Source organism: Eubalaena glacialis, chromosome 20, assembly GCF_028564815.1.
Source record: "Eubalaena glacialis isolate mEubGla1 chromosome 20, mEubGla1.1.hap2.+ XY, whole genome shotgun sequence".
In the NCBI taxonomy this organism is placed as follows: domain Eukaryota; kingdom Metazoa; phylum Chordata; class Mammalia; order Artiodactyla; family Balaenidae; genus Eubalaena; species Eubalaena glacialis.
Genome location: NC_083735.1, coordinates 8,784,043 through 8,809,513, shown reverse-complemented (window position 1 = coordinate 8,809,513; position 25,471 = coordinate 8,784,043). Strand labels below are relative to the sequence as shown.

Here is a 25,471-nt window from a genome sequence, read left to right as displayed (position 1 = left end):
AAACAATTAAGAAAATGGTAATAGGAACATACATATCGATAACTACCTTAAATGTAAATGGATTAAATGCTCCAACCAAACGATACAGACTGGCTGAATGGATACAAAAACAAGACCTGTATATATGCTGTCTACAAGAGACCCACTTCAGACCTAGGGACCTAGGGACCCATAAAGACTGAAAGTGAGGGGATGGAAAAAGATATTCCATGCAAATGGAAATCAAAAGAAAGCTGGAGTAGCAATTCTCATATCAGACAAAATAGACTTTAAAATAAAGACTATTAAGAGACAAGAAGGACACTACATAGTGATCAAGGGATCGATCCAAGAAGAAGATATAACAATTGTAAATATTTATGCACCCAACATAGGAGCACCTCAATACATAAGGCAAATGCTAACAGCCATAAAAGGCGAAACTGACAGTAACACAACCATAGGAGGGGACTTTAACACCCCACTTTCACCAATGGACAGATCATCCAAAATGAAAATAAATAAGGAAACACAAGCTTTAAATGATACATTAAACAAGATGGAGTTAATTGATATTTATAGGACATTCTATCCAGAAACAACAGAATACACTTTCTTCTCAAGTGCTCATGGAATATTCTCCAGGATAGATAATATCTCGGGTCACAAATCAAGCCTTGGTAAATTTAGGGAAACTGAAATCGTATCAGGTATCTTTTTCAACAACAACGCTATGAGACTAGATATCAATTACCTGAAAAAAACTGTAAAAATACAAACACATGGAGGCTAAACAATACACTACTAAATAACCAAGAGATCACTGAAGAAATCAAAGAGGAAATCAAAAAATACCTAGAAACAAATGACAATGAAAACACAATGACCCAAAATCTATGGGATGCAGCAAAAGCAGTTCTAAGATGTAAGTTTATATACAATCCTACCTCAACAAACAAGAAACATCCCAAATAAACAACCCAACCTTACATCCAAAGCAATTTGAGAAAGAAGAACAAAAAAACCCCCAAATTTAGTAGAAGGAAAACAATCCTAAAGATCAGATCAGAAATAAATGAAAAAGATATGAAGGAAACAATAGCAAAGACCAATAAAACTAAAAACTGGTTCTTTGAGAAGATAAAAAAAATTGAAAAACCATTAGCCAGACTCAAGAAAAAAAGGGAGAAGACTCACATTAATAGAATTAGAAATGAAAAGGAGAAGTAACAACTGACACTGCAGAGATACAAAGGATCATGAGGGATTACTATGTGCAACTATACGCCAATAAAATGGACAGCCTGAAAGAAATGGACAAATTCTTAGAAAAGCACACCTTTCCAAGACTGCACCAGGAAAATATAGAAAATATAAACAGACCAACCACAAGCACTGAAATTGAAACTGTGATTAAAAATCTTCCAACAAACAAAAGCCCAGAACCAGATGGCTTCACAGGCGAATTCTATCAAACATTTAGAGAAGAGCTAACACCTATCCTTCTCAAACTCTTCCAAAATATAGCAGAGGGAGGAACACTCCCAAACTCATTCTATGAGGCCACCATCACCCTGATACCAAAACCAGACAATGATGTCACAAAAATAGAAAACTACAGGCCAATATCACTGATGAACATAGATGCAAAAATCCCTAACAAAATACTGGCAAACAGAATCCAACAGCACATATACAGGATCATACACCGTGATCAAGTGGGATTTATCCCAGGGATGCAAGGATTCTTCAATATACACAAATCAATCAATGTGATACACCATATTAACAAACTGAAGGATAAAAATGATACGATCATCTCAATAGATGCAGAAAAAGCTTTTGAGAAAATTCAACACCCTTTTATGATAAAAAAAAACCTCCAGAAATTAGGCATAGAGGGAACCTACCTCAACATAATAAAGGCCATATATGACAAACCCACAGCCAGCATCATTCTCAATGGTGAAAAACTGAAACCATTTCCTTTAAGATCAGGAACAAGACAAGGTTGCCCACTCTTATCACTATTATTCAACACAGTTTTGGAAGTTTTAGCCACAGCAATCAGAGAAGAAAAATAAATAAATGAATCCAAATTGGAAAACAAGAAGTAAAACTGTAACTGTTTGCAGATGACATGATACTATACATAGAGAATCCTAAAGATGCTATAAGAAAACTACTAGAGTTAATCAATGAATTTGGTAAAGTAGCAGGATACAAAATTAATGCACAGAAATCTCTTGCATTCCTATACACTAATGATGAAAAATCTGAAAGAGAATTTAAGGAAACACTCCCATATACAACTGCAACAAAAAGAATAAAATATCTAGGAATAAATCTACCTAAGGAGAAAAAAGAATTGTATGTAGAAAACTATAAGACACTGATGAAAGAAATTAAAGATGATACAAACAGATGGAGAGATATACCATGCTCTTGCATTGGAAGAATCAACATTGTGAAAATGACTCTACTACCCAAAGCAATCTACAGATTCAATGCAATCCCTATCAAACTACCAATGGCATTTTTCAGAGAACTAGAACAAAAAATTTCACAATTTGTATGGAAACACAAAATACCCCGAATAGCCAAAGCAATCTTGAGAAAGAAAAACGGAGCTGGAGAAATCAGGCTCCCTGACTTCAGACTATACTACAAAGCTACAGTAATCAAGACAGTATGGTACTGGCACAAAAACAGAAATATAGATCAGTGGAACAGGAAAGAAAGCCCAGAGATAAATCCACGCAGATATGGTCACCTTATCTTTGAAAAAGGAGGCAAGAATATACGATGGAGAAAAGACAGCCTCTTCAATAAGTGGTGCTGGGAAAACTGGACAGCTACATGTAAAAGAATGAAATTAGAACACTCCAGAACACCATACACAAAAATAAACTCAAAATGGATTAAAGACCTAAATGTAAGGCCAGACACTATGAAACTCTTAGAGGAAAACATAGGAAGAACGCTCTTTGACATAAATCACAAGATCCTTTTTGACCCACCTCCTAGAGAAATGGAAATAAAAACAAAAATAAACAAATGGGACCTAATGAAACGTAAAAGCTTTTGCACAGCAAAGGAAACCATAAACAAGACGAAAAGACAGCCCTCAGAATGGGAGAAAATATTTGCAAATGAAGCAACGGACAAAGAATTAATCTCCAAAATACACAAGCAGCTCATGCAGCTCAATATCAAAAAAACAAACAACCCAATCCAAAAATGGGCAGAAGACCTAAATAGACATTTCTCCAAAGAAGACATACAGATGGCCAAGAAGCACATGAAAAGCTGCTCAACATCACTAATCATTAGAGAAATGCAAATCAAAACTGCAATGAGGTATTACCTCACACCTGTCAGAATGGCCATTATCAAAAAATCTACAAGTAAATGCTGGTGAGGGTGTGGAGAAAAGGGAACCTTCCTGCACTCTTGGTAGGAATGTAAATTGATACAGCCACTATGAAAAACAGTATGGAGGTTCCTTAAAAAACTAAAAATAGAACTACCATAAGACCCAGCAATCCCACTACTGGGCATATACCCTGAGAAAACCATAATTCAGAAAGAGTCATGTACCAAAATGTTCATTGCAGTACTGTTTACAATAGCCAGGACATGGAAGCAACCTAAGTGTCCATCAACAGATGAATGGGTAAAGAAGATGTGGCACATATATACAATGGCATATTACTCAGCCATAAAAAGAAATGAAATTGAGTTATTTGTAGTGAGGTGGATGGACCTAGAGTCTGTCATACAGAGTGAAGTAAGTCAGAAAGAGAAAGAAATACCATATGCTAACACATATATATGGAATCTAAAAAAAAAAAAAAAAAAATGGTTCTGAAGAACCTAGGGGCAGGACAGGAATAAAGACTCAGACATAGAGAATGGACCTGAGGACATAGGGAGGGGGAAGGGTAAGCTGGGACAAAGTGAGAGAGTGGCATGGACATATATACACTACCAAATGTAAAATAGATAGCTAGTGGGAAGCAGCCACATAGCCCAGGGAGATCAGCTTGGTGCTTTGTGACCACCTAGAGGGGTGGGATACGGAGGGTGGGAGGGAGATGCAAGAGGGAGGAGATATGGGGATAGATGTATATGTATAGCTGATTCACCTTGTTATACAGCAGAAACTAACACAAGCTTGTAAAGCAATTATACTCCAATAAAGATGTTTAAAAAAAAGTAACAAAGTAATAAAATTGGAGGTGGTCTATTCCAGAGCCCATACAATATAAGCACAAGACTGTGCCATCTCTCCTATCAGTGCTGCCCTGGTAGAAGGATGCTCTTCAGAAAAGGCATCTTCGACCTTTCTCCTCCCCATCCATCAGTAAACATCTAGAATGCACTCCCAGTTCAGAAAAGATAACGCAACGCAATGTGCCTTATTCAAAGGAGGATTTTGGTCTTTTATTCACTCAAACCTATGGTTTTGCATGGACTGGGAATGTTTAGCTTGGAAAAGACAAGTGAAAAGGAAAATGATAATTATCTTAATAGGGTGAAGGAATTGCCACCTAGTTTTAGATGACAGTTTCTTGCTTTCCAATTTTCTAAGAGTAGAAATGGTTTTAAATTCTGGCCCCAGCCACCTACTAGCTGTATGAATACGACTACGGTGCTTAAGTCCAGTTCCTCATTTGTAAAAGGAGCATTGTATTACCTATCTGTATCTGGATGGTTTAAAAGAGTAAGTTGAGATCACGTGAAACATCTAGCAGCTCAATGAATAACTGTAATATAAATGCCATGGAACCTGGATTCAGAATTACATGATGAAAAAGATCAGGGTTTTTTGTTGTTGATGATGATCAAAAATAAACACACAAACATAGCTTTTCATAGCATATCATTATTCCTGTGCAGGACACAGAACCCTTCTGGTCGGGAAGCTCTGTAAGGCAGGACACATCTGTATTGTTTCTCACAAAACCATCCTTAGAGTTAGCACCAGACCAGATGCGTAAGAAACGCTTTAGATGTATCTGAGTTTGGTGCATGGTCACATACAGATCCTCTGGGCCAGGAGGAGGGCATGCCTTGAGACTCACCTGAAAAAGCAGCCACTCAGTTTAGAAACCTCTGTGGTTATTTTTAGTCCACCCAAAGTAACGCTGGCTCTGAGAAGTATTCTGAGTAATGCCTTATGTTCTGATGGCCTGTCCTGTAACAGGCATGACTGTGACCAGAGAGGGGGCAATTCATTTCAACTGGCTTCTGTTAGAACTGGCTGCTGGAAACAATGCCAGCGATTTTATTTTTGGTCTATTAGTAAAATGACAGCACTAATTCATTTCACAGAGGAACCAAACAGCTGTCAGATGGCAGTGAGCAGAACAGTGCCCATATTACAATTTAGTTATGCTGAGTAGGATTTTTCCACTGGCACAGATTTATACTGTAAAGTGCTCCCAACCCCTTCCAAACAGCACCAGTGACTTGCATTGCACACTTGTCCTTGGAGAGTATGATGAAAAATGATACAGACTATTCATCATCGGGCCTCCACTGGTTAACTCTCCAGATTTAAAACGACAAAGTTTAAGGAAATATAAGTGACACATAGATGTTCTACAAAAATTATTTCTGAAAGTCAAAAAAATTTTCTTCCCAACAACATAAATATTGTATATCAGCAGCCATCTCTTTCTAATAAATTTTCTATTAACTGTTCTCTGGGCGTTGATAAGATGAAAGTAGGGACTTGAAATAGTTGGTATTACGTTTTATACTAAGAAGTTTAAGGAGTGCCTTTGGGGTTGAAATCAAAGCGTGATGCCTGTCGATACCGGAGCTTCTGAGAAGAAAATACACACAAAAAGGAATCTTGGAAAGCTGGGACTGAAACACTACTGGAACTACTGACACTTACTGCCATGTCTCACACAAATACAAAGGTAAACCTTTTAAACAAGCTCTGTCTGCAAGTAACAACAGAGAATGTGTTGATTGCCAACTTAACAATGACTTAAATTTACAAACACTCCTGAGTCACCTAGTGTTGGACTCCGGTAACTAACAAAGTTGTCTGATCAGTTGCAGCAAAACAACTAGACCTGCCGCTTTGGCAGCTTTTCTTAGGGTCCACTTACTTTTTTGACTGGGCCTTAAGAGGCTGGGTTACATAAGAAGCAGAACTGACACAGAAGAAAGAATACCTGACTTCCGAGGAAAGGAAAGTGCTCTGGCTGTAGGGTCAGGGTCCCACACAATGGCCGCCTATCTTTGTTAATCAAGTTGTATCGGAAGACAACCATGCTCAAGCCTTCAAGCTGTCTAGGGCGGCTATCACACCTCATATTGTACCAGCAGAACTGAGTAGTTGGGCAAAGATCAGACAAACTGCAACGCAACAAATATTTACTATCTGGCGCTTGACAGAAGAAGTTGGCCAGTTCTTTTTAGAGGGACCAAACCTAATTCCAGCTCTTTTAACACTGGATGTCAACACTTGGAAAACTGCCATATCTCTATAGGAATAAAGTACCTACTCATAAAGTTTTAAGGGTTAAATGAAAATTAACATACAATAAAGTATTTTTTATTATAAAGTGTTAATGTGACTACAGTTTAATAGGCTAGATGGCATCTTATATGGAGGTTGTTGAAAGACCTTTATTAAATTGGCTAATATACCACCTGAAGAATATTATAAATGTTGTAATGTAATGCTGTATTTCATTGGAATGTTGTATTTGATTGTTTAAATTCACAGTGCAAATTGTTTGTGTTTATTTTATACACTAGTTTAGAAGGGAAATGATACCTCAATTTTTTTAAGACCTTCAGTACTAAGTGTATAAGGATTAATCATAAGCACATGTTAGCTACGTATTTTGATTTGGTGAACTTAAATAATACAAAAATAATTTCTTATCACTACACTCAGATAAAAAGCCATAGTTGTTCCCATGATTCACACATCTTAGCTTTCCTTCCCCCCCTCCAAAAAAAAAGTCAAGTAAATATGTAAATTTTGATACACATGTCAGAATTGTGGCATATGGGAAAGTTTTGAGCAAGTGTGAAAGTCTTAAAAAATAAAAAATAAGATGTGGAATGCTAAAACCCCACTTTTATGTGTTGAGATGGATAACACAACCAAAGCTGAAATGTGTTCCATTTCAGCTTATTCCTGCACAAAATCTCCCATTTGTTACCCTCCTACACACAGACAGAACTGAAGGAGAAAACTGAAATGTCCCACACACACCAGCTGTCCGCTCACCCACCCTCCTCTCCTTCCCAAATGTGGCTTTCCATTCCATTATTCTAATATTTAAAAGCATATTTTAAGAAAAGTGTATGTACGCTTAGAAAAACAAAATTAACACTTAGAAGATACATATGATTAAAATGACTACTGCAGCTTAATTGGAGCTCTACAAATTCATGTTGCAAGTTGACAGGACCCAGGCCACTCTTCTTTTGTTAAATGGTGGGTTTTTGTTTGGGTTGTTTTGTTGTTGTTTTTTTTTTAACTCCCGAGGATAAGAAAGAAATATAAGGTTATATTCTGAAAGAACCAATGTCAAGGATGTCTTCAAGGAAGCGAGTTAGAACAAACAGGGCAGTCAACTAGAAAGGGCACGTCATCCTCTGCTATCATGAGGAGGGTATGTTTGCAGCCCAGATTCTCGATTATTGGTTTTTAGGGAAAAAATTGGGAGGATACAAATAAAAGAAAAAAATATTGCTTTTCTTTATTTGAAAGTTTACCTTCATTTCTGTAGCTCATTCTTTCAGTCAACACTCGGACATAATTGAAAGCATTTCCTCTTTAGGTTTACATTACTCTGATTAGCACAAAGGAATAAGTGAAATAAACAATTAAAATGGTAAGAAATGACTGATTATAGAAAATGCACAAACTCACAGTGCAATTTTTTATGACACTTTTTCAAGTTAATCAATAGAATCAATGTTGAGGTTAAGAATAAACCCATAACTGACGATCTCAGAATATGAATCATACTGAGGCCAACCTCATATATATTATTCAGAAGACATTTTAGATTGATGTTTTCTGGATATATTTAAAGAACACAATACAGAAAGAAGAAACTGCTTAGTAAGATGAGAAACTTTTTCGATTAACACACCCTTTGAAAAATATGCTTAGATTTAGCAATAGGGATGCTTGTTCGATATTCAGTGACCCATTAACCTTCTCTAGCAAGAGTATCACAAATGATAATAAATTTACATTTTAAGTGCAAAGTCAGAAATGGAAATGAACTCTGAATCTCCTGTAGACTGAGTTAAGGACTCTGCAGATAAATATTTGTATCTCTTTATCATCTGGATGTACATTTGGCATTAATTTCACTGTATATCAGAGAGCGAAGCATTTGCTTAAAGCTTAACTTTTACATAGGGCTACAGACTGATTATATTTCATGTAATTTCCATACCTCTCACAACAGGGCCTACAGATGGGAGGCAGGTCTGCTTCCCCAAAACTAAAGTGATTTTGATTTATGAAATTGTAATATATTTTTGTCCTAATTTATAATGTGCATTTCCAGCATTCTTGGATACTTTTGATTTCAGTCCATGGATGCTTGTGTGCTTTTCTATTTATAATTCAAATCAATCTCACTCTTTCACATCTTCTCGTATAACCAGTAGCTAGTATAAAAAATGTAATTTCACCTTTCCTCAGTGATCTCTATCGTATATTCTTCTTATTGTAGACTAGAGAATAAACAAATCAACAACAAGAGTAAAAATGCCTACTTACTTGAGTTGAGAGTTGAGAAAAATTTTGAAGTTACACTCACTACAATGTACAGCTTGCCAGCTTGTCCTAAAACCAGAAAGAGCCACTTAACAATTTACCAGGGATGCATCTGTTTTTTTGCACCCTCACTTAGAAAAACATAGAATCATTCATGTTTGCCTATTTTTTATTTTTTTAACTGTGTACCAAAAAAAGCTGAAGAGACACAAAGCATAGAGAAGTTGGGACAGAGGTAGACAGAAGTGTCCCAAGAATAAGATGGCAAAGGGGAAATGAGCACAAAAAGGAAAGGATATAAGCATTAAAGAAGCTTATATAATTCCTAATTTAGAAGAAATAACCATACATTACACTCTTTGAGGTCAGCTTCTATGCCAATACTGCAGAGCTGGAAGAATAAATTAAAAGTGTTATATACCAGGGACAGAGCCACATGGTTTAAAGAGCTCATCTTCTGTAAGTTTCGAGACAACTCTGTGAGGTTGGTACTTTTCATTCTTAATTTTGCAAGTGAGGAATCTGATACAATAAGTGCTTAAGTAACTTATCCAATGGTCACACTCATAGCGACTGGGGAACTGGGTTAAACCCAGACCTCAGAATCTATGCACCATCCACATGTAAACATTTAAGTAATTAATTCTGCTGACACTTCCCATTTCTAGTGCCGGAATAGTAGATAGCCAAGGCCTGAGACTGTTTAAATAGAGAGGTTGTCTAATTTCTAGTGTATTGAGTGGCTCACTAAAGACCCATGATAGCCAGAAAAGAGAGACTGTTAAGAGAAAAATCATCTAACATTATTTTTGCTTATAAACTTCATTTTAAATAATGCTCACTTTTTGCACACATTACCTGAGATTACTTATTACCAAATACATACACATATTAGTTTGGAAATTTGTCTATGACACAAGATATTATTGGGAAAAATCAACAAAAAAGTAAGAGAAAAATCTTGGGAGATGAGTGGGTACAAAGGATAAAACTTAAATTATGATCATGAGGAAATATATTAAGAAATGCAAGTACCATTATATTTTGGGAGGTCAGGCATTAACCAATCCTTATTTTGTTAAAGATGCCTTTTCTATGTAATTAAGTTGTCTTTTATTAAGTCCCTTTTAGACAGACTACTATTTCTGTGTGTAGTTTTCTAGTAAGTACACATTGTTTTCCCTTATTTTTAAAAGAAAAAATTCAGCTACAGGGCTGACCTTAGAACCTACGAACTCAGCCATTTGAAAACAATATTGAAGGCCTTTTAATTACCTGGTCCCACTTTGTATTCTATTTCCAGGTAAGAGCCATAGATCCATTTAAGAATATTAATTTCTAATATCATCTACAGATTTTTCCCTTTATGATGTTCATTACTTAATTTTTTTAATATTCATTGCAACAAGCTAAATAACTCAATAATACAGAGAAAAATCTTAAGCATTCCAATGACTCCCCAAAGTAATGTTTATTAAAATTCAGGTATCCTCCTGTACTTTTCTGAATACTCATATTGTGTATGCTATACATATATATGGATGATGGATACACACACACGTACACACGTATGTGTGCATACATAGTTACACAAGTACTTTAAAAAAATTTTTTTGACCGAAATGGGATTATACTCCTCTTTTTTTTTTGGCTGCGTTGGGTCTTCATTGCTGCACGCGGGCTTTCTCTAGTTGCGGCGAGTGGTGGCTTCTCTTCGTTGCGGTGCGCGGGCTTCTCACTGCGGTGGCTTTTCTTGTTGTGGAGCATGGGGTCTAGGCACACGGGCTTCAGTACTTGTGGCACACGGGCTCAGTAGTTGTGGCTCGTGGGCTCTAGAGCGCAGGCTCAGTAGTTGTGGCGCACAGGCCTAGTTGCTCCGCGGCACACGGGATCTTCCCGGACCAGGGCTCGAACCCGTGTCCCCTGCATTGGCAGGCGGATTCTTAACCACTGTGCCACCAGGGAAGTCCCTATACTGCATTTTTTTCACTTCCTTGTATCATGGATGTTCCCTTAGGTCAATATATATAAGACTAAAACGAAGTCTTTTTAAGAGTATTGAGTACTTTGAAGATGTTTTCTTAGGCTGATGTTTGAAGGGAAACTGTACCTGACAATATAAACAGTGTGAGTGGGAGTCTGCGAGAGTGTGTGTGTGTGTGTTGGTGTCTCACCAGGGAAAAAGAACCGACTTAATATCACTCAATAGATCTCACTGTAGATTTTATGATCTGACGGATTCACAATGATCCACTCCTACTGAATCAGAAACTGGATTTTGCAGTGCACAGAAAGCAGAGTCATGTCTCCAGGGTAAATGCACATTAATTAAGTTCACAGAACATATCAAAATGCCAAATTAATAAATTACAATCCACAGGAACTAGACGATTTGCACTGGCAGGACAGCCCTAACCCCATCCCACAGCACTCTGGGCCCCTATATGAAGCCAAACTGTAAGCCCAGCTTTGCTTACAGGAGCCGAATCAAAGCAAGAGAAACAAGAAATGAGATAAGCAACAACGACCAGACTGAAGAACCTCTGATGCCTCAAGGGAGCAGAGCTGATACCATCAACTGACAGAAGTCATTCTGACCTTTATGGCAGTTATGGAACGATTGAGAACTGGATCTGGAGGAAGTCTATGAAGTCTATGTACCAAATTATGCACGTAATCTCACAACCTCATAGACAGTGAGATATCCATGACTCTCAAATGGAGAAAGTCATATACAGCATGGGACCCAAAGCAGGGAGCACCTTGCACTGGCGAATGGTCCACCTCAACTCCTGGCCACACCCACAGCAGGGATGGTGCTCGGTGGACCGAGGGGCTCAGAGATCTGCTGGCTGAGCATCCCTCTCCTCTTGGCTGAGTTTCACTGGACGTGGCTTTGCCTCTGGCACTTATTCCATCTTTGTTCTTTCATCAGACATATCAATAGCCATCGGTTATATACCAGCCTTTCTACATGGCCTATGCTCACTTCCTGGTGGCGGCTCTCCTTCTGTCTGCTCTGACCCATCATTTGATTGACTTAAAGTTGAACTTTCAGAAAGTCACTACCTCTCTCCTATCTCTGCACGTTTTGGAGATGTTAGTATTCATGTTACTAACAGCAGTAATTAATTTCAAGTGCCATTCCGAAACCTTTGATTAATGGTCCTAGGGTTACCTACTGTTGAACACCCTTGCAAATCAAGAACAAAAAATGGGTACCCAGGCTCTGGCAACTAAGCCTAGGGAAGGACTGATATGAGGACTAACTGCTCTGCTCTCTACAACCAGGTGAAACATGTCCTCAGGAGGGTGTGTCCTCACCTGGGTTTACCAACACAGAGTATCTAATAGTCAAGAGGAAAGTAATTCGAGAAGTTTCCCATTTGTTTCAGCCTCAGTAATTGTTATAAATCCAAAATAATGTTACAGTGTTGGCTGACGGATAGCTAGCTGCTGTTCCTCGGCCACCACTTTCTTCAATCAGAAATGTTTCTCTCCTGCCAGGTGGGTCACTCACATTCCACACTTTAATTCAGGTTGAGTTTGGATAATCACTTCAAGGGAGAACTAAATCAGCGCTGACATCCTAAATAAAGCTTTGAGCTTGAAGGGTAATAATCTAGCTGTTCTTTCTAAATCCAGATCCATGGATGTTAAAGGAAAGAAGATTCTGCTGGAGGGATGTGTCAGAGGGAAATGCCAAATACATTCAGTGAACAAGAAACATACTCTCAGTAAGAAGACCCACCCATTAATTGTGACACTTATTAGCAATTCACCTTTTAGGTTTTGAGGGAAAGAAATATGAACTACTGGCTGAAATTAAGCTAGGATTGAGTGCAGAATTTTTATCGAACAATATTTCTGAATATTTACTTTGTGACAAATGTCAAGGATTCAAATTTGTACTTGGAGCCCCTCATTGCCCTCAAGGATGCAAACAAAAATGGCCACAAGAGAAGGCATAATACGTGCCATCCAACTGCTCAAGTTAAAAGTGCTGCAAGAGTTCACAATTCGCTTAATCCACCTTATTCCTCTCTCTGCAAACGTTTTGGGCATCACAATCATGATTGAAAAGCCAAAACGTGACAAACTTGTAAAATGGAAGCCCATGCAAACAAAAATGCTTCCGTTTACGTAATAGTCCAGTGAGATGAATTCAGCCTTTTCCTTGAGGATCTCACAGAGGAAGTGTTCCCCGTCACACATGAAACAATATAAACCCAACCCCCTAACTGCGAGGCCAGCCAGAGGGGCCATGCTCCAGGCCCACCGTGAACTCTAAGCAGGACCCAGGAGACTTCCTACGGTTCTTAAAGACGGTAAATGCTTTTCTCCATAGTTTTGCCCGTGATTCTTCCTCACTCAGAAAGATCCCCTGATGATGCATCTTCCTGGAGAACTTCTATTCAATGATTGATACAAAGTCGGCATTTAGCACTTGAGCTTTGTAAACACTGTATCTGAGGTACAGCCCAAGCATTAACTCTGTCAGGACTCTACCTGTCCCCAAGTACACCTGACCTTCCCTCTTCTGCCCAATCATGTCAAACACCGTAACTACTTATTAGAACCAATTACACTCTGTTCTACTGAATTTTGTCGTGTTCCCCTACTACTCCTTCAGAACAGACACCATTCCTGCCACCATCTTTGTATTCCTATCATTTAGCTCAGTATTGGGTCTCTAGCAGATACTCAATAAAAGCTTAGTAAATAAACGAAAGAATGAATGAGTAAATCTGTGTGTGCATAAGCACATACGTATATTCTCCGTGTGTATATCATATATACACTTGTGTATGTGTGTATATATGTAAATACGTAATTGTGTATACACACGTGATAATATGCATGTATTCATATGTATGTATTTTCATACATGGAAACAAATAAACTTAACTATATGAGAGAACATATAGTAAGTGGTTAAGAATTACAATTTCTGGAAATAGACTTGCTGAATATCCCCTTTCACATTTAGTAGTTATAAGGTCTTGGCAAACTAAATAACTATAGGTCACTACCTAATTTTCTCTATCCCATAATATTAGGTAATTTTACATTGCTTATAGGAATCTTGAAGATTTAATAAGAAAATGTACATAACACTTTATACCATACTAGGCACATGCATCCATCTATCTACCCGTCTACCTATTTATCAAGTATCTATTTACCTACCAATCTATTAACTATTTTATCTATTGATTATCTATTCATCTATCTCTTTCATCTATCTACCTACCTACTTATCATCCATTTATTTACTATTTATCTATTCATCCATAGAGATACATATACCTTAGTAAGCAGGACAATGCTATAATTGATAAAATGAATAATTTTAAGACAAAAAAAATTGAAAGAGAAGAATTCCTTTAGAATAGCATTTTATAACCCAAGGGAGTCTCTTAAAGCATCTTCGTGGGCAACCGTTTTTCTCACTCCAACTAATGAGCTATTTGGTATGCAAAACAATTTCCTGTCACAAGCAAATTTTTCCTATTTAGTAATGTCAAATTCCTCCTTGCTACACTGGTGGTATTTTTTTTAAAACAGATTTTTTAAACTGTCAGATTCTTATAGATTTCATGCATAATATTTAAGGCCAATATATTCAAATACGGCACCATGGGAAGGTGAGATAAATGTTGAATTGTAAAATTTTATATTTTATGGACAAAATATTTGACTGTCTACATTTGTGGCTAAAATTTTTCCCTTTTCAATTACCACATCAGCCAGCATTTTTAAAGAAATCTTAAAGAGAATAGATTCCTACCATTTCTATCAGCTTTGCCTTAGACAAGAATCCAGTTTAACCTTCCTTTGCCTCACCAAACAATTATTGAAAATGTAAATATCTGTGGCAAAATATGCATAAAATTTTCATTTCAATTTCTTTACAAAAACTGTCATCTCATGGATAAAGCCTTGGCCAATTTAATTCCCAATCAATGGAATTGCCCTACACTATAGAGAAATGTTCTATAGAAGGAAAGTATTTATTCTAGTGAATACACATTGGACACATTAATTTGAATCACAGAGTTGGGGCTTTCTATTCAAGTACAAGTACTATAATATACAAAAGTTCTATTTCACACAAAGTATTGGATTATCAAAATACAATCACTGTCAAAGAAACTTATTTCACTTGCAAAAATATCTAAAAAGTCCATCTAAATTATAGTAAATAATTGGTAAAAAACTAAATTTTTAAAATATAACCAGTACTAAAATTATTAAAAGTCAATGTATGAAAAATTACCAAGTAATTCATGAAACATTTGAAATGATATTCAGGATAAAAATAAAGATGTGCATTAACAAGAGAAATGTCACTTAAAAATAAATCAGACTTCAGAACCAAAAATTGGGAGTTGAAGAGTTTTCATCATGTATTCACTACTGTTTCTAATGCTTAGTTCACTTTGTCACCAGTAAGAAAAAGCATTAAAACAGGGGAAGGTTTCCCTCTTAAAAAATGAAAAAATAAAAAGAGCATCAGAGTGACAAGTTCTTTGGGGCATAATCTCGAGATTGTCCCATGTCACCAAATGGATTTGTTCTCTTTGTCCTTAAGTCTAATGATTGCCTTGTCACACGTTTGTCATGACATAATATCTGTCAAGTCCTGACATGCCATGTCAATTTTCCGACCTCCTATATGATTTTTTTCTTAAATCATAAATAAACTTGATGACAAAAATAATTTTATTTTAGTAACTGAGATCTTGATGAAAGGAAGTTGGCAAATAGAAATACATGAATGAATACTATTTATACACGTAGGACTTCAGTATTGGATAAATGTAGGAATTTTGATAGTAATCCATCTCACTGTAAATTATGTGTAATCCTAATATTTTTTGTTATAAATTTACCAAAGAAAATTATGCAAATTCTTTGGTTGACCACGAAGAATAATGTTCAGTGATGGAACTAGGAAATATAACATTATAAAACACCCTACTAAATTAGTAACTACAATTTTATTAGTCTGCATTTATGGGTTAAAATATGTTGATTTCATCAACAATCTATAAACTTACTCACTATTTAGAGAGCTAATTACTGTATGTGAATAATGTTAGCGTGAAATTTATAAATATTTCCATTTAATTTCCATGGTTAAATTCAACAACCGAATGCATCAATTAGAATATTTTAATTTATTGTTTCCATACTCCTTAGGTAGCTTAATATCTCCATGTATGAATAATTTATGCAATGTACCAGTCCAAAGTACCATCAGCAAACTATAATAAAGTTCAGTTCCTTGATTAAGTTTATTATAAAGGTGATTTTGTATAGACAGATTTTTTAAATTTGGAAGATTTTCTCCAATTCAAGCAAATAAATGAACATTAGAAATTTAAACATCAATATGGTAATACTAAATAATTACTAATTTTAATTAGATAAATTAGTAATGGTAAGAACCAGAGAAAAAAATTTTAAAGCTCATTTAGTATTACATTTTTTAAAAATAAATTTATTTATTTATTTTTGGCTGCGTTGGGTCTTTGTTGCTGTGCACAGGCTTTCTCTAGTTGCGGCGAGCGGGGGCTACTCTTCGCTGCGGTGCGCAGTCTTCTCCTTGAGGTGGCTTCTCTTGTTGCGGAGCACGGGCTCTAGGCGCGTGGGCTTCAGCAGTTGTGGCACGTGGGCTCAGAAGTTGTGGCTAGTGGGCTCTAGAGCACAGAGCTCAGTAGTTGTGGCGTATGGGCTTAGTTGCTCCGCGGCATTCGGGATCTTCCTGGACCAGGGCTTGAACCCGTGTCCCCTGCATTGGCAGGCGGATTCTTGACCACTGTGCCGCCAGGGAAGCCCTAGTACTATATTTCTAAATTAAATTCTCTTTAGAGGTCTTGGATAAGACGTGGACGTTTTATTATATTATTTGGCTTATATTAATTACTTGATGGAGTCTTGCCAATATAAAAACCAATGGGATTCAATGTTCTGGTTACAAAACGACTTTAGACATTTTTCTGACTATTATCACTGCTTCTTCTTAATATTATATCCAAATAAGTGTATTTACATATTTTATACACTGCTCAATAAAAATCTCACTTTTCCCCATGACCATTACATTGGTAAGTTACAATTATGTCTAAATTCCCTGTGAGAACTGATACTACTGATAAATGAGTTGATATCTACAGTGAAAGCTTTAGTCTCTTCTAGATAAATTTTCTAGTCTTTAATCTTCTGTTTAGACTATTTAACTTTATTTCTCCAGATAGTACAAATTTATTTTCTCAGTAGACCTTTAATCTAATTGAGAACTATTTTACAAATAAAGATATTGAATATTTTATACAATTTCTGTTTTGCTGACAAAGTACTTTTTATTTTAATAGTTTTTTCTTTCAAAATAATGACTTGTATTAAATTGTAAATATCAGACTATATTGTAATGTCACTATTTAAAACACAAATTTCAAAAAACTGCATCTTCATACATCAACATTTGAAAAAATACATTGAACTCATGACCTTGTTTACTTTTCTCGTCATTTTCCCAATTTTGTTAATAACTCATAAACATTTTCCCAAAAGAGAAAAATCTCAATCATTTTTTATTTTACCATGATGACAACCACTAACACCAACAACAATAGCCCGGAAAGATTCAGTAGAATTATTCATCTGGCAATCTCCCAGCATCAGTAGAGTTTCTGCAACATTTATCTTACGAAATTTAACAAAACATGATATTCAAGGATCAACTTTGTCAGAAAGGGGAGGGAAATTGCCAAGGTTTCTAAAATGTTGAAGCATTATCTACCTTCCGAGCAAATACCATATATGCTGATTGAACAAGTTCTGTTTCACAGTACCTAGTACAGATCGCTTTAGAAACACTTTTGTAATGTTAAGCGAAAAAGAAATTATGTGAAGTTAGGGTATACAGGAAGTGGTAGATACAAGCAAATTTGAAAGATAATAGCACCTATTAATCCTAAACTAGCCTGTTACTCTTCCAAAGATTAAATTATCCCCTGGTAATCAGTAATATACTTAAAGATGAGTTACCCTTTCAGGCCACTGATGCAGGTTTATATATAAACGCAGTGGCCTGGAAGAATTGGAGTCAGAATAGTATACAATACTAAGCATCATTCCACATAAGACTTTAAATAAAAGGATAAATTGCTCTGTTTATTTTCCTGTGCAAAGAGGACATTCTACCCTTGTATTTTCTGATAATTGCATAGTAGCTAAGTTCAGCTGCACAAAGCACATGTAGATTTTATCTTTCCACGAAGAATGACTTTTGCCCAAGTGTACAGAATACTCCAAAGAAGAACATACACAGATGTGACTGAACCCAGAAAGGCTCGTTAAGTGAACAGTGTGTGTTGTAAATAGGGATTGGGCTATCCCTTACCCACAGTCCTTTTCAATTCATGGGCTTCAGAGTTTATGTTAAAAATAAAAGACTTTGTATTACACATGAAAGAAAATTTAAAATATCTATGTGAAACAAGACTAAAGAGACCTCAACATTTACACTTACAGTATTAGCAGTGCAATTTCTTAAAATTGAATACTTAAAGTGATCATCTGTATTATTCCCTCTATCAAATGTTGAACTCTCTTTTATCTTCTTAAAATTTCTGCCCCAAACAGTCACCAATGACAGCAAGACCCTAAGGGCACCTTGGCACAAAATCCGAAAACACCAAAAAACAAAAACAAAACAAAACTCACTCCTGATGCCTTGCAAGTTCCAAACAGTAAAACTGAAATCATTTTCTCCATTAAAAGTTTCCACTTTGTCAACCAAAACTCACGCAATGGAATTCCCTTTACCTAAGCACCAATTCTGAGTATTACTGTCCAACAATAATTTTAAGAAAACATGTCTGCCTTAAGAATTAATTCTTCACAGAAAAGGCGCTCTATCAATTAGTATTCTAAATTCTCAAAACTTCTCTACCACATGTCAAAAGAAAAACCACTCTTCCAATCAAAAAGTTCTACCAGTAAAGGAAAATTGTCAACACACGTTTTGTGCTAGAATGTTGGGCCATTGTAGTAAATAGTGTTCTCCCATCATCAAAGCACACAAGTCAAATGTTTGCACCATTAAACCACCTCTGAAATGGCAGCTTCCGTTTGCATGAAAATCTTCAGTGTGAGGTCATCTGGACAGTGGGTGTGTGCAGTGCACAACAAGCGTCCTACCTTCATACAGGGCTTTGAAGCCCTGGGCACTCACGGCGAAGTCTGTCGTGAACCACAGAGTCAGGATGGAGCCGGTGCTGACGATGCAGGAAGGGAGCTGAAATCCCGACAACCTAAATTTCAAAAAGAGGTGAATACAGTCAAAAAGCGTGAACTTGTTATTGAAGCTTATTTGATGAAGTCATTCCATTCCTCTTTCCACTGTGGCCTGTTTATTTGACGTTAAGTCACTGAACAATTACGTGATCCATACACCAGGTGTTGCCAGGTAATTGAAATGAAGCATTTTCAAGGACCAGAGTTTGCTTATTTAAACACTTTTTGAAACGATTTTTTCCTTGAAGGACATGTACAATACACCATTGTCTAAAGAGAGCGCACAGAACTTACCGCAATGCAGTCATCCTTACACCTGCTATGCGAAACAATGTAACACTGCATGTGCTTTTGAGTTTATTTTTCTCTTAAATTATTAGACAGTGTGCTGTCACAACTCATCATTAATGCGCTTATTCTTACTATCTTCCCACCCCCCCAATAAATCGGTTTCTCTTGAAAAGAAAACAAATCCTAGTCACAACGTCAGAAATGAAAATCAATGACCACCTTGAGTTCAGGTCAAATGAATTGATTTTGATATTTGGTTTTCAAGACAAATCTTTTGGATTTTAAGATACGTGTTTCAGTTATAACTAGGTTGGGATATATTAAGAAATCTTAATGATGAGAAAGAACTCTAAAGGAGTGAACTAGTATAATAATATGTAAAATATAATACTTTACAAACAAATAGCTTTTCTAAAGGTTAAAGAGATGCTTCAATTTATATCTTACCTAAAGTTTGCTAATTAAATAGTTTGTCTACAGTTGCATGGTTTAGTGTAGTCTGAACACAAACTTCTGACACTCAAAAAAAAAGAAAAAAATCAACCTGAACATTCATTTCCAGGGGGAGAAACTCTGTCTTGCCAGTAAGTCTACGGTATTAAAGGCCTAATTACAACCACTGTAGTTGCAGAATCAAACCAGAAACTAATAAGAGAAAAATGACAGGACAATTGTCAACCAGCAAACAGCACACTTCTAAATAATCCATGGATCAAAGAAGTCTCAAGGGAAATTTTTTAAAGTACATTAAACTGAATGAAATATAAACACAAGATATCAATATCTGCAGGACTCAGCTAAGCAGTGCTGAGGGGGAAGTTAACAGCACTGAAAACATACATTAGGAAAGAGGAAAATTCTCATATGTGTAATCCAAGCTCCCATCTCAAGAGCTTAGAAAAGGGAGAGTAAAATAAACCTAAAGCAGGAAGGCAAGAAATTACAGATAAATGCCAAAATCAATGGAAATGAAAACGGGAAACCAATGAAACAAAGCCTAATTCTTGGAAAAGATCAACAAAATTAACACATGTAGCAGAAATGACCAAAAAAAAAAAAAAGAGGGGGATAAGAATAACTAGAGATAAGAATAGGGATAAGAATAAAGAGGGGGATTAGATAAATATCTAATAACAGGAATAAAATAGCAAATATTACTAGAGACCCCACAGATATGGAAAAAATGCTCTAAAAACTACACCCATAAATTTGACAAAACTGAAATTGCTTACTTCCTTAAAACACACACACACAACGAATGACCACAACTTACTCGATGAAACAGAAAATGTGAATAACATTTACATTACATTTAATGTAATGTAATGTAAATGTTAATGTAATGTAACATTTAACAGTTACACTATAACTATTAAAACTTCCCTGAAAGAAAAGTCCAGGCCCAGGTGGTTTTACAGAAGAATTCTTCTGCCATAGACTGAATGTCTGTGTCACCCCGAAGCCATATGTTGAAATCTAATCCCCATGATGATAGTATTTGGAGGTGGGGCTTTTGGGTGGTAATTAGATCATGAGGGCACAGTATCCTTATAAAAGCGACTCCAGAGAGCTCTCTCGCCCCTTCTGCCATGTGAGGACACAGCAAGAAGACACTGTCTGTGAACAGGAATTGGGCCTTCAGCAGACACTGAAGCAGCGGGCACCTTGACCTTGGACTTCCCAGTCTCAAGAACCACACGAGAGAAGTTTTTGTTTTTTATAAGCCACCCAGTCTATGGTATCTGTTATACATACTAAGGCATTTACCTAAATGCACCGAGACATCTACCAAACATGTAAAGAATTAACAATTTTACGCAATCTCTTCCAGAAAACAGAAGTGGATAAAACACTTCCTTACTCATTTTATGGCACTATTATTACTCTGTGCTATGGACTGAATTGTTGCTTCCAAAATTTGCATCGTGAAGCCCTAACCCCCAATGTAACTGTATTTGTCATTTCTTTATTTTTTCAGTTTTCATTGGCATATAGTTGATTTACAATGTTGTGTTAGTTTCAGGTGTACAGCAAAGTGAATCAGTTTATTTGTAGATATGGATATGGATCTATATATATATATATCTCCATTCTTTTTCAGATTATTTTCCCATACAGGTTATTACAGAATATTGAGTAGAGTTCCCTGTGCTATACAGTAGGTACTAGATATCCACTTTATGTACAGTAATGTATATATGTTCATCTCAATCTCCTAATTTATCACTTTCCCCCATGTTTCCCCTTTAATAACCATAAATAAGGCTTTTAGGAGGTAATTAAGAGGAACTAAATTCATAAGGATGGGATGCTAATCCAACAGGACTGGTGGCCTTATAAGAAGAGGTCAAAGAAGAGAAAGAACTCTCTCTGTCTCTTCCCTTTCCTCCGACCCTGCCACATGCACGCACTAAGAAAAGGCCATGTGCTCGCACACCCAGAAGACAGGGGTCTACGAACCAGCAGGAGAGTCTTCACGAGAACTTGACCATACTACACCCCAATATCAGATTTTTAGCCTCCAGACATGTGAGAAAATACATTTCTGTTGTTTAAGCCACCCAATCTATGGTATTTTGTTGTGCAGACCAAGCTGAGACACCCTGCTACCAAAGACGGACAAAGGCAGCACCAAAAAAAAAAAGAAAGAAAGAAACAGACCAATATCCCTCATAAATACAGATGTAAGAATCCTTAACAAAATAAGAGAAAATAGAAGTAAGCAATAGATAACAGTTATTCAATAAGGTCAAGGGGTGTTTATTCCAGGAATGTAAACACAGTTCAGTATTTGAAAATCAATCAACGTAATCTGCCATAATAACAAGCTACAGAATAAAATCACAAGACTGTAATATTCTATGTAGGAAAAAGCATTTGACTAATTTAAGCATCCAATCATGAGAAAAACTTTCAATAAAATACGAATGGAGGAAAACATCTCCAACTTGACAATGAGTACCTGTAAAAAACAAACAAACAAACAAACAACAACCTACATTTAACATTATACTTATTGGGGGAAGACTGAATGCTTCCCCCTAAGACTGAGAACAGGCAAAAAGGTATGGTTTCACCACTTTTATTCAACATTATGCCAGAGGATCTAGCCAGTGCAATAAGCCAAGTAAAAGAAATAAATGCATACGGATCAGACAGGAAAAACTAAAATCGACTCTACTTGCGCAGTTAGCTACATAGATTATGCCAAGGAATCCACAAGAAAACTTGAGTTAATACTTGAAATTAGCAACTGCCCAGGATACACAATGAACATACAAAATTCAGTTTTATTTATACATGCTAGCACTGAACATGTGGACACCAAAATTAAAGATACAATGCCATTTACAATCGCCAAAAGAACACTTAGATATAACAGGTACAAAACTGTGTCCTGAAAACCCTATAATGCTGAAGAAAGAAATGAATAAAAAATTAAATAGAGCAATATACCACATTAATAGACTGGAAGACTCAACACTGTAAAGATGTCAATTCTCCTCAGACTTATATGTAGGTTTAAGACAATTTCTATCAAAATCCCAGCAAGACTTTTTTTAGACACAGACAAGATTCTTCTAAAATTTAAATGGAAAGCCAAAAAAAAAAAAAAAATAGAATGGCTTAAACAATTTTGAAAAAGGATAAAATAGGAGGAATCAGTACACCTGTTTTCAAGACTTACTTTGTAGCTACAGTAACCAAATCCATGTGGTACTGGCAGAGGGACACACCAATCCATCAGTGTGTCAAAACAGAGAACTCAGAAACAGACTCATGTAAATATGCCCAAATAATTTTTGAAAAGGTGCAAAGGCAACTCAGTGGAGCAAAGAAAGCCTTTCAACAAATGGCGCTTGAACAACTGGAAGTCCACAGGCAAAAACAACCAAAAAAGAGCCTAGACCAAAGTCTAACACCCTATAGAATAATTAACTCAATATGGGATCACAGGCATAAACGTAAAATGTAAAAATATACAACTTTTAGGAGAAATCATAGGGGAAAATCTTTAGGATCTTGGACTAGCCAAAGAGTTCCTAGACTGGACACCAAAAGCACAATCCATAAAAGAAAAAAGTGATAAACATTAAAACCATTTGCTCTGTGAAAGACCCAGTTAAGAAATGAAAAGACATGCTACAGACTGCTAAAAAATATCTGCAAACCACGTATCTGACAAGGACATGTGTCTAGAATATATAAAAAAAAACTTTAAAGACTCAACAGCAAAAGAACAAATAATGTAATTAGAAAACAGGCAAAAAACAAAGTGTCGTTTCATCTAAAAGGATATACAGATGGCAAATAAGCACATGAAAAGATGTTCAACACCATCAGTCATTTGGGAAATGCAAATTAAAACCACAAAGAAATATCACTCCTATTGTAGTGATATACACACCTATTCAGAATGGCTAAAATGAAAAACAGAATATACACACCTATTCAGAATGGCTAAAATGAAAAACAGTGACAATACCAAACACTGGCTAGAACGTGGAGAAAATGGATTGCTCGTATATCGCTAGTGGGCAGAACCACTTTGGAAAACAGTTTGACAGTTTCTTAAAAAATTAAACACGCAATTATCAGATGACCAAGCAATTATTCTCCTGGGCAGTATTTACCCCAGAGAAATGAAGATTCATGCTCACACAAAACCTGTACTAGAATATATATGAATATATATATGTACACATATATATGCACATAAACATACACTTAATAATCAAAAACTGGAAATAACTCATATATCCCTCAAGAGGTGAATGATATACAAACTGTGGAACATCTATACCATGTACTACTATTACTCAAAAATAAAGAGAAATGAACTATTGATTTATAACACCTGGATGACTCTCCAGAGAATTATGCAGAGTGGGAAAAAAGTCAATCCGAAATAGATTACATACTGTATGACTTTAACATTCTTGAAATGACAAACTTATTGAAAAGGAGAACAGGTTATTTGTGGCCAGTAGTTAAGCAGGGAGTTGGGACAGGAGGGAGGTGGGCGTGGCCATAAAAGGACCACATGAGGGAATCTTACGTTCTGTGTCTCGACAGTTTCAATGTCGGTATCCTGGCAGTGTCCCTCTACTACCGTTTTGTAAGATGTTACCTTTCGAGAAACTGGGTAAAGACAGCTGCATGTAAATCTATGATTACCTCAAATTTAAAAATTTAATAAAACAAAAGACTGGAGGGCTTTGGATGGAGGCACTCAAGAAAATATATAGAGATTAAAATCATCAAATTAGTACAAAAACACAGTATTTAATAATAAAACATTCTCTCATTAGATTCAAAACTTAATTGAACAAAAAAATGTTGATTATTTAGTGTAGCCCGTTTTGAAGTTTTAATATTTATTACCATAAGTTTAGATATCAAATAACATGGTAGCACTTTAAAATAAACACACATTCATGTTTTCTTTAATGAACTTTAAAAGGAATCATGAATAGGAAGGGAAGAGTCAAACTATTATCTCAGAAAAAAAGTAACAACATACTAAGAGTTATAAAAACAATGTTATATGACTACTGTTTGGAAGTTTGGGGAAGTTCAACATGCACAATGGTAGATAAAATATATACAAGTGATCTGCTTTAAATCGCTGAAATGGAATGCACTCATTCATATTTGAGCACGAACGAATGAAGTCCAGTGTTGGTTGAGGGGGGTAGGAGAGTTGATTCAGTTAATCATTGACACCGTCAAGAGCTAAATTTGTGGTTCCAATGTTTATAGCCATTACCCATCACACCAGCTGAGAGTGAGGAATCTAAACAATGACCAGTGAGGAACTCACTCTTCAGTCTCTCTGCAAATACGCTGATGAGGATGTACGCTGCTGATTATCTCTGTAGTACATCATTCGTATCCTTTGCATGAGGACCCTGGGGATAAATTTCAGTGTTATCTTCCTTCAGGAAACGTATGTTCTTAGGGGCAACCAGTTTATTTTAACACCTAGTAAATCATGGAGCTGTTTAAGTTGCTTAGTGTTGACTAAAAGAAAATTTTGAACCAAATTTCTGGCCTTCCCTAAGCAACGTGTGAATTTTTGTAGTAGCCTCGTTGCAGATTCTGTAATTTGTATTC

General features: G+C 36.2%; 1 protein-coding gene across 1 annotated transcript in view; it reads right to left on the bottom strand.

Moving 5' to 3' along the window:
- The window catches only part of CSMD1 (CUB and Sushi multiple domains 1), a 1,818,880-nt gene that overhangs the window by 1,267,523 nt on the left and 525,886 nt on the right, over positions 1-25,471 (bottom strand). The window contains exon 3 of the mRNA XM_061177359.1: positions 18,968-19,080. Within this exon, the coding sequence (XP_061033342.1) occupies positions 18,968-19,080 (113 nt within the window). The remainder of the gene's footprint in view (positions 1-18,967; positions 19,081-25,471) is intronic.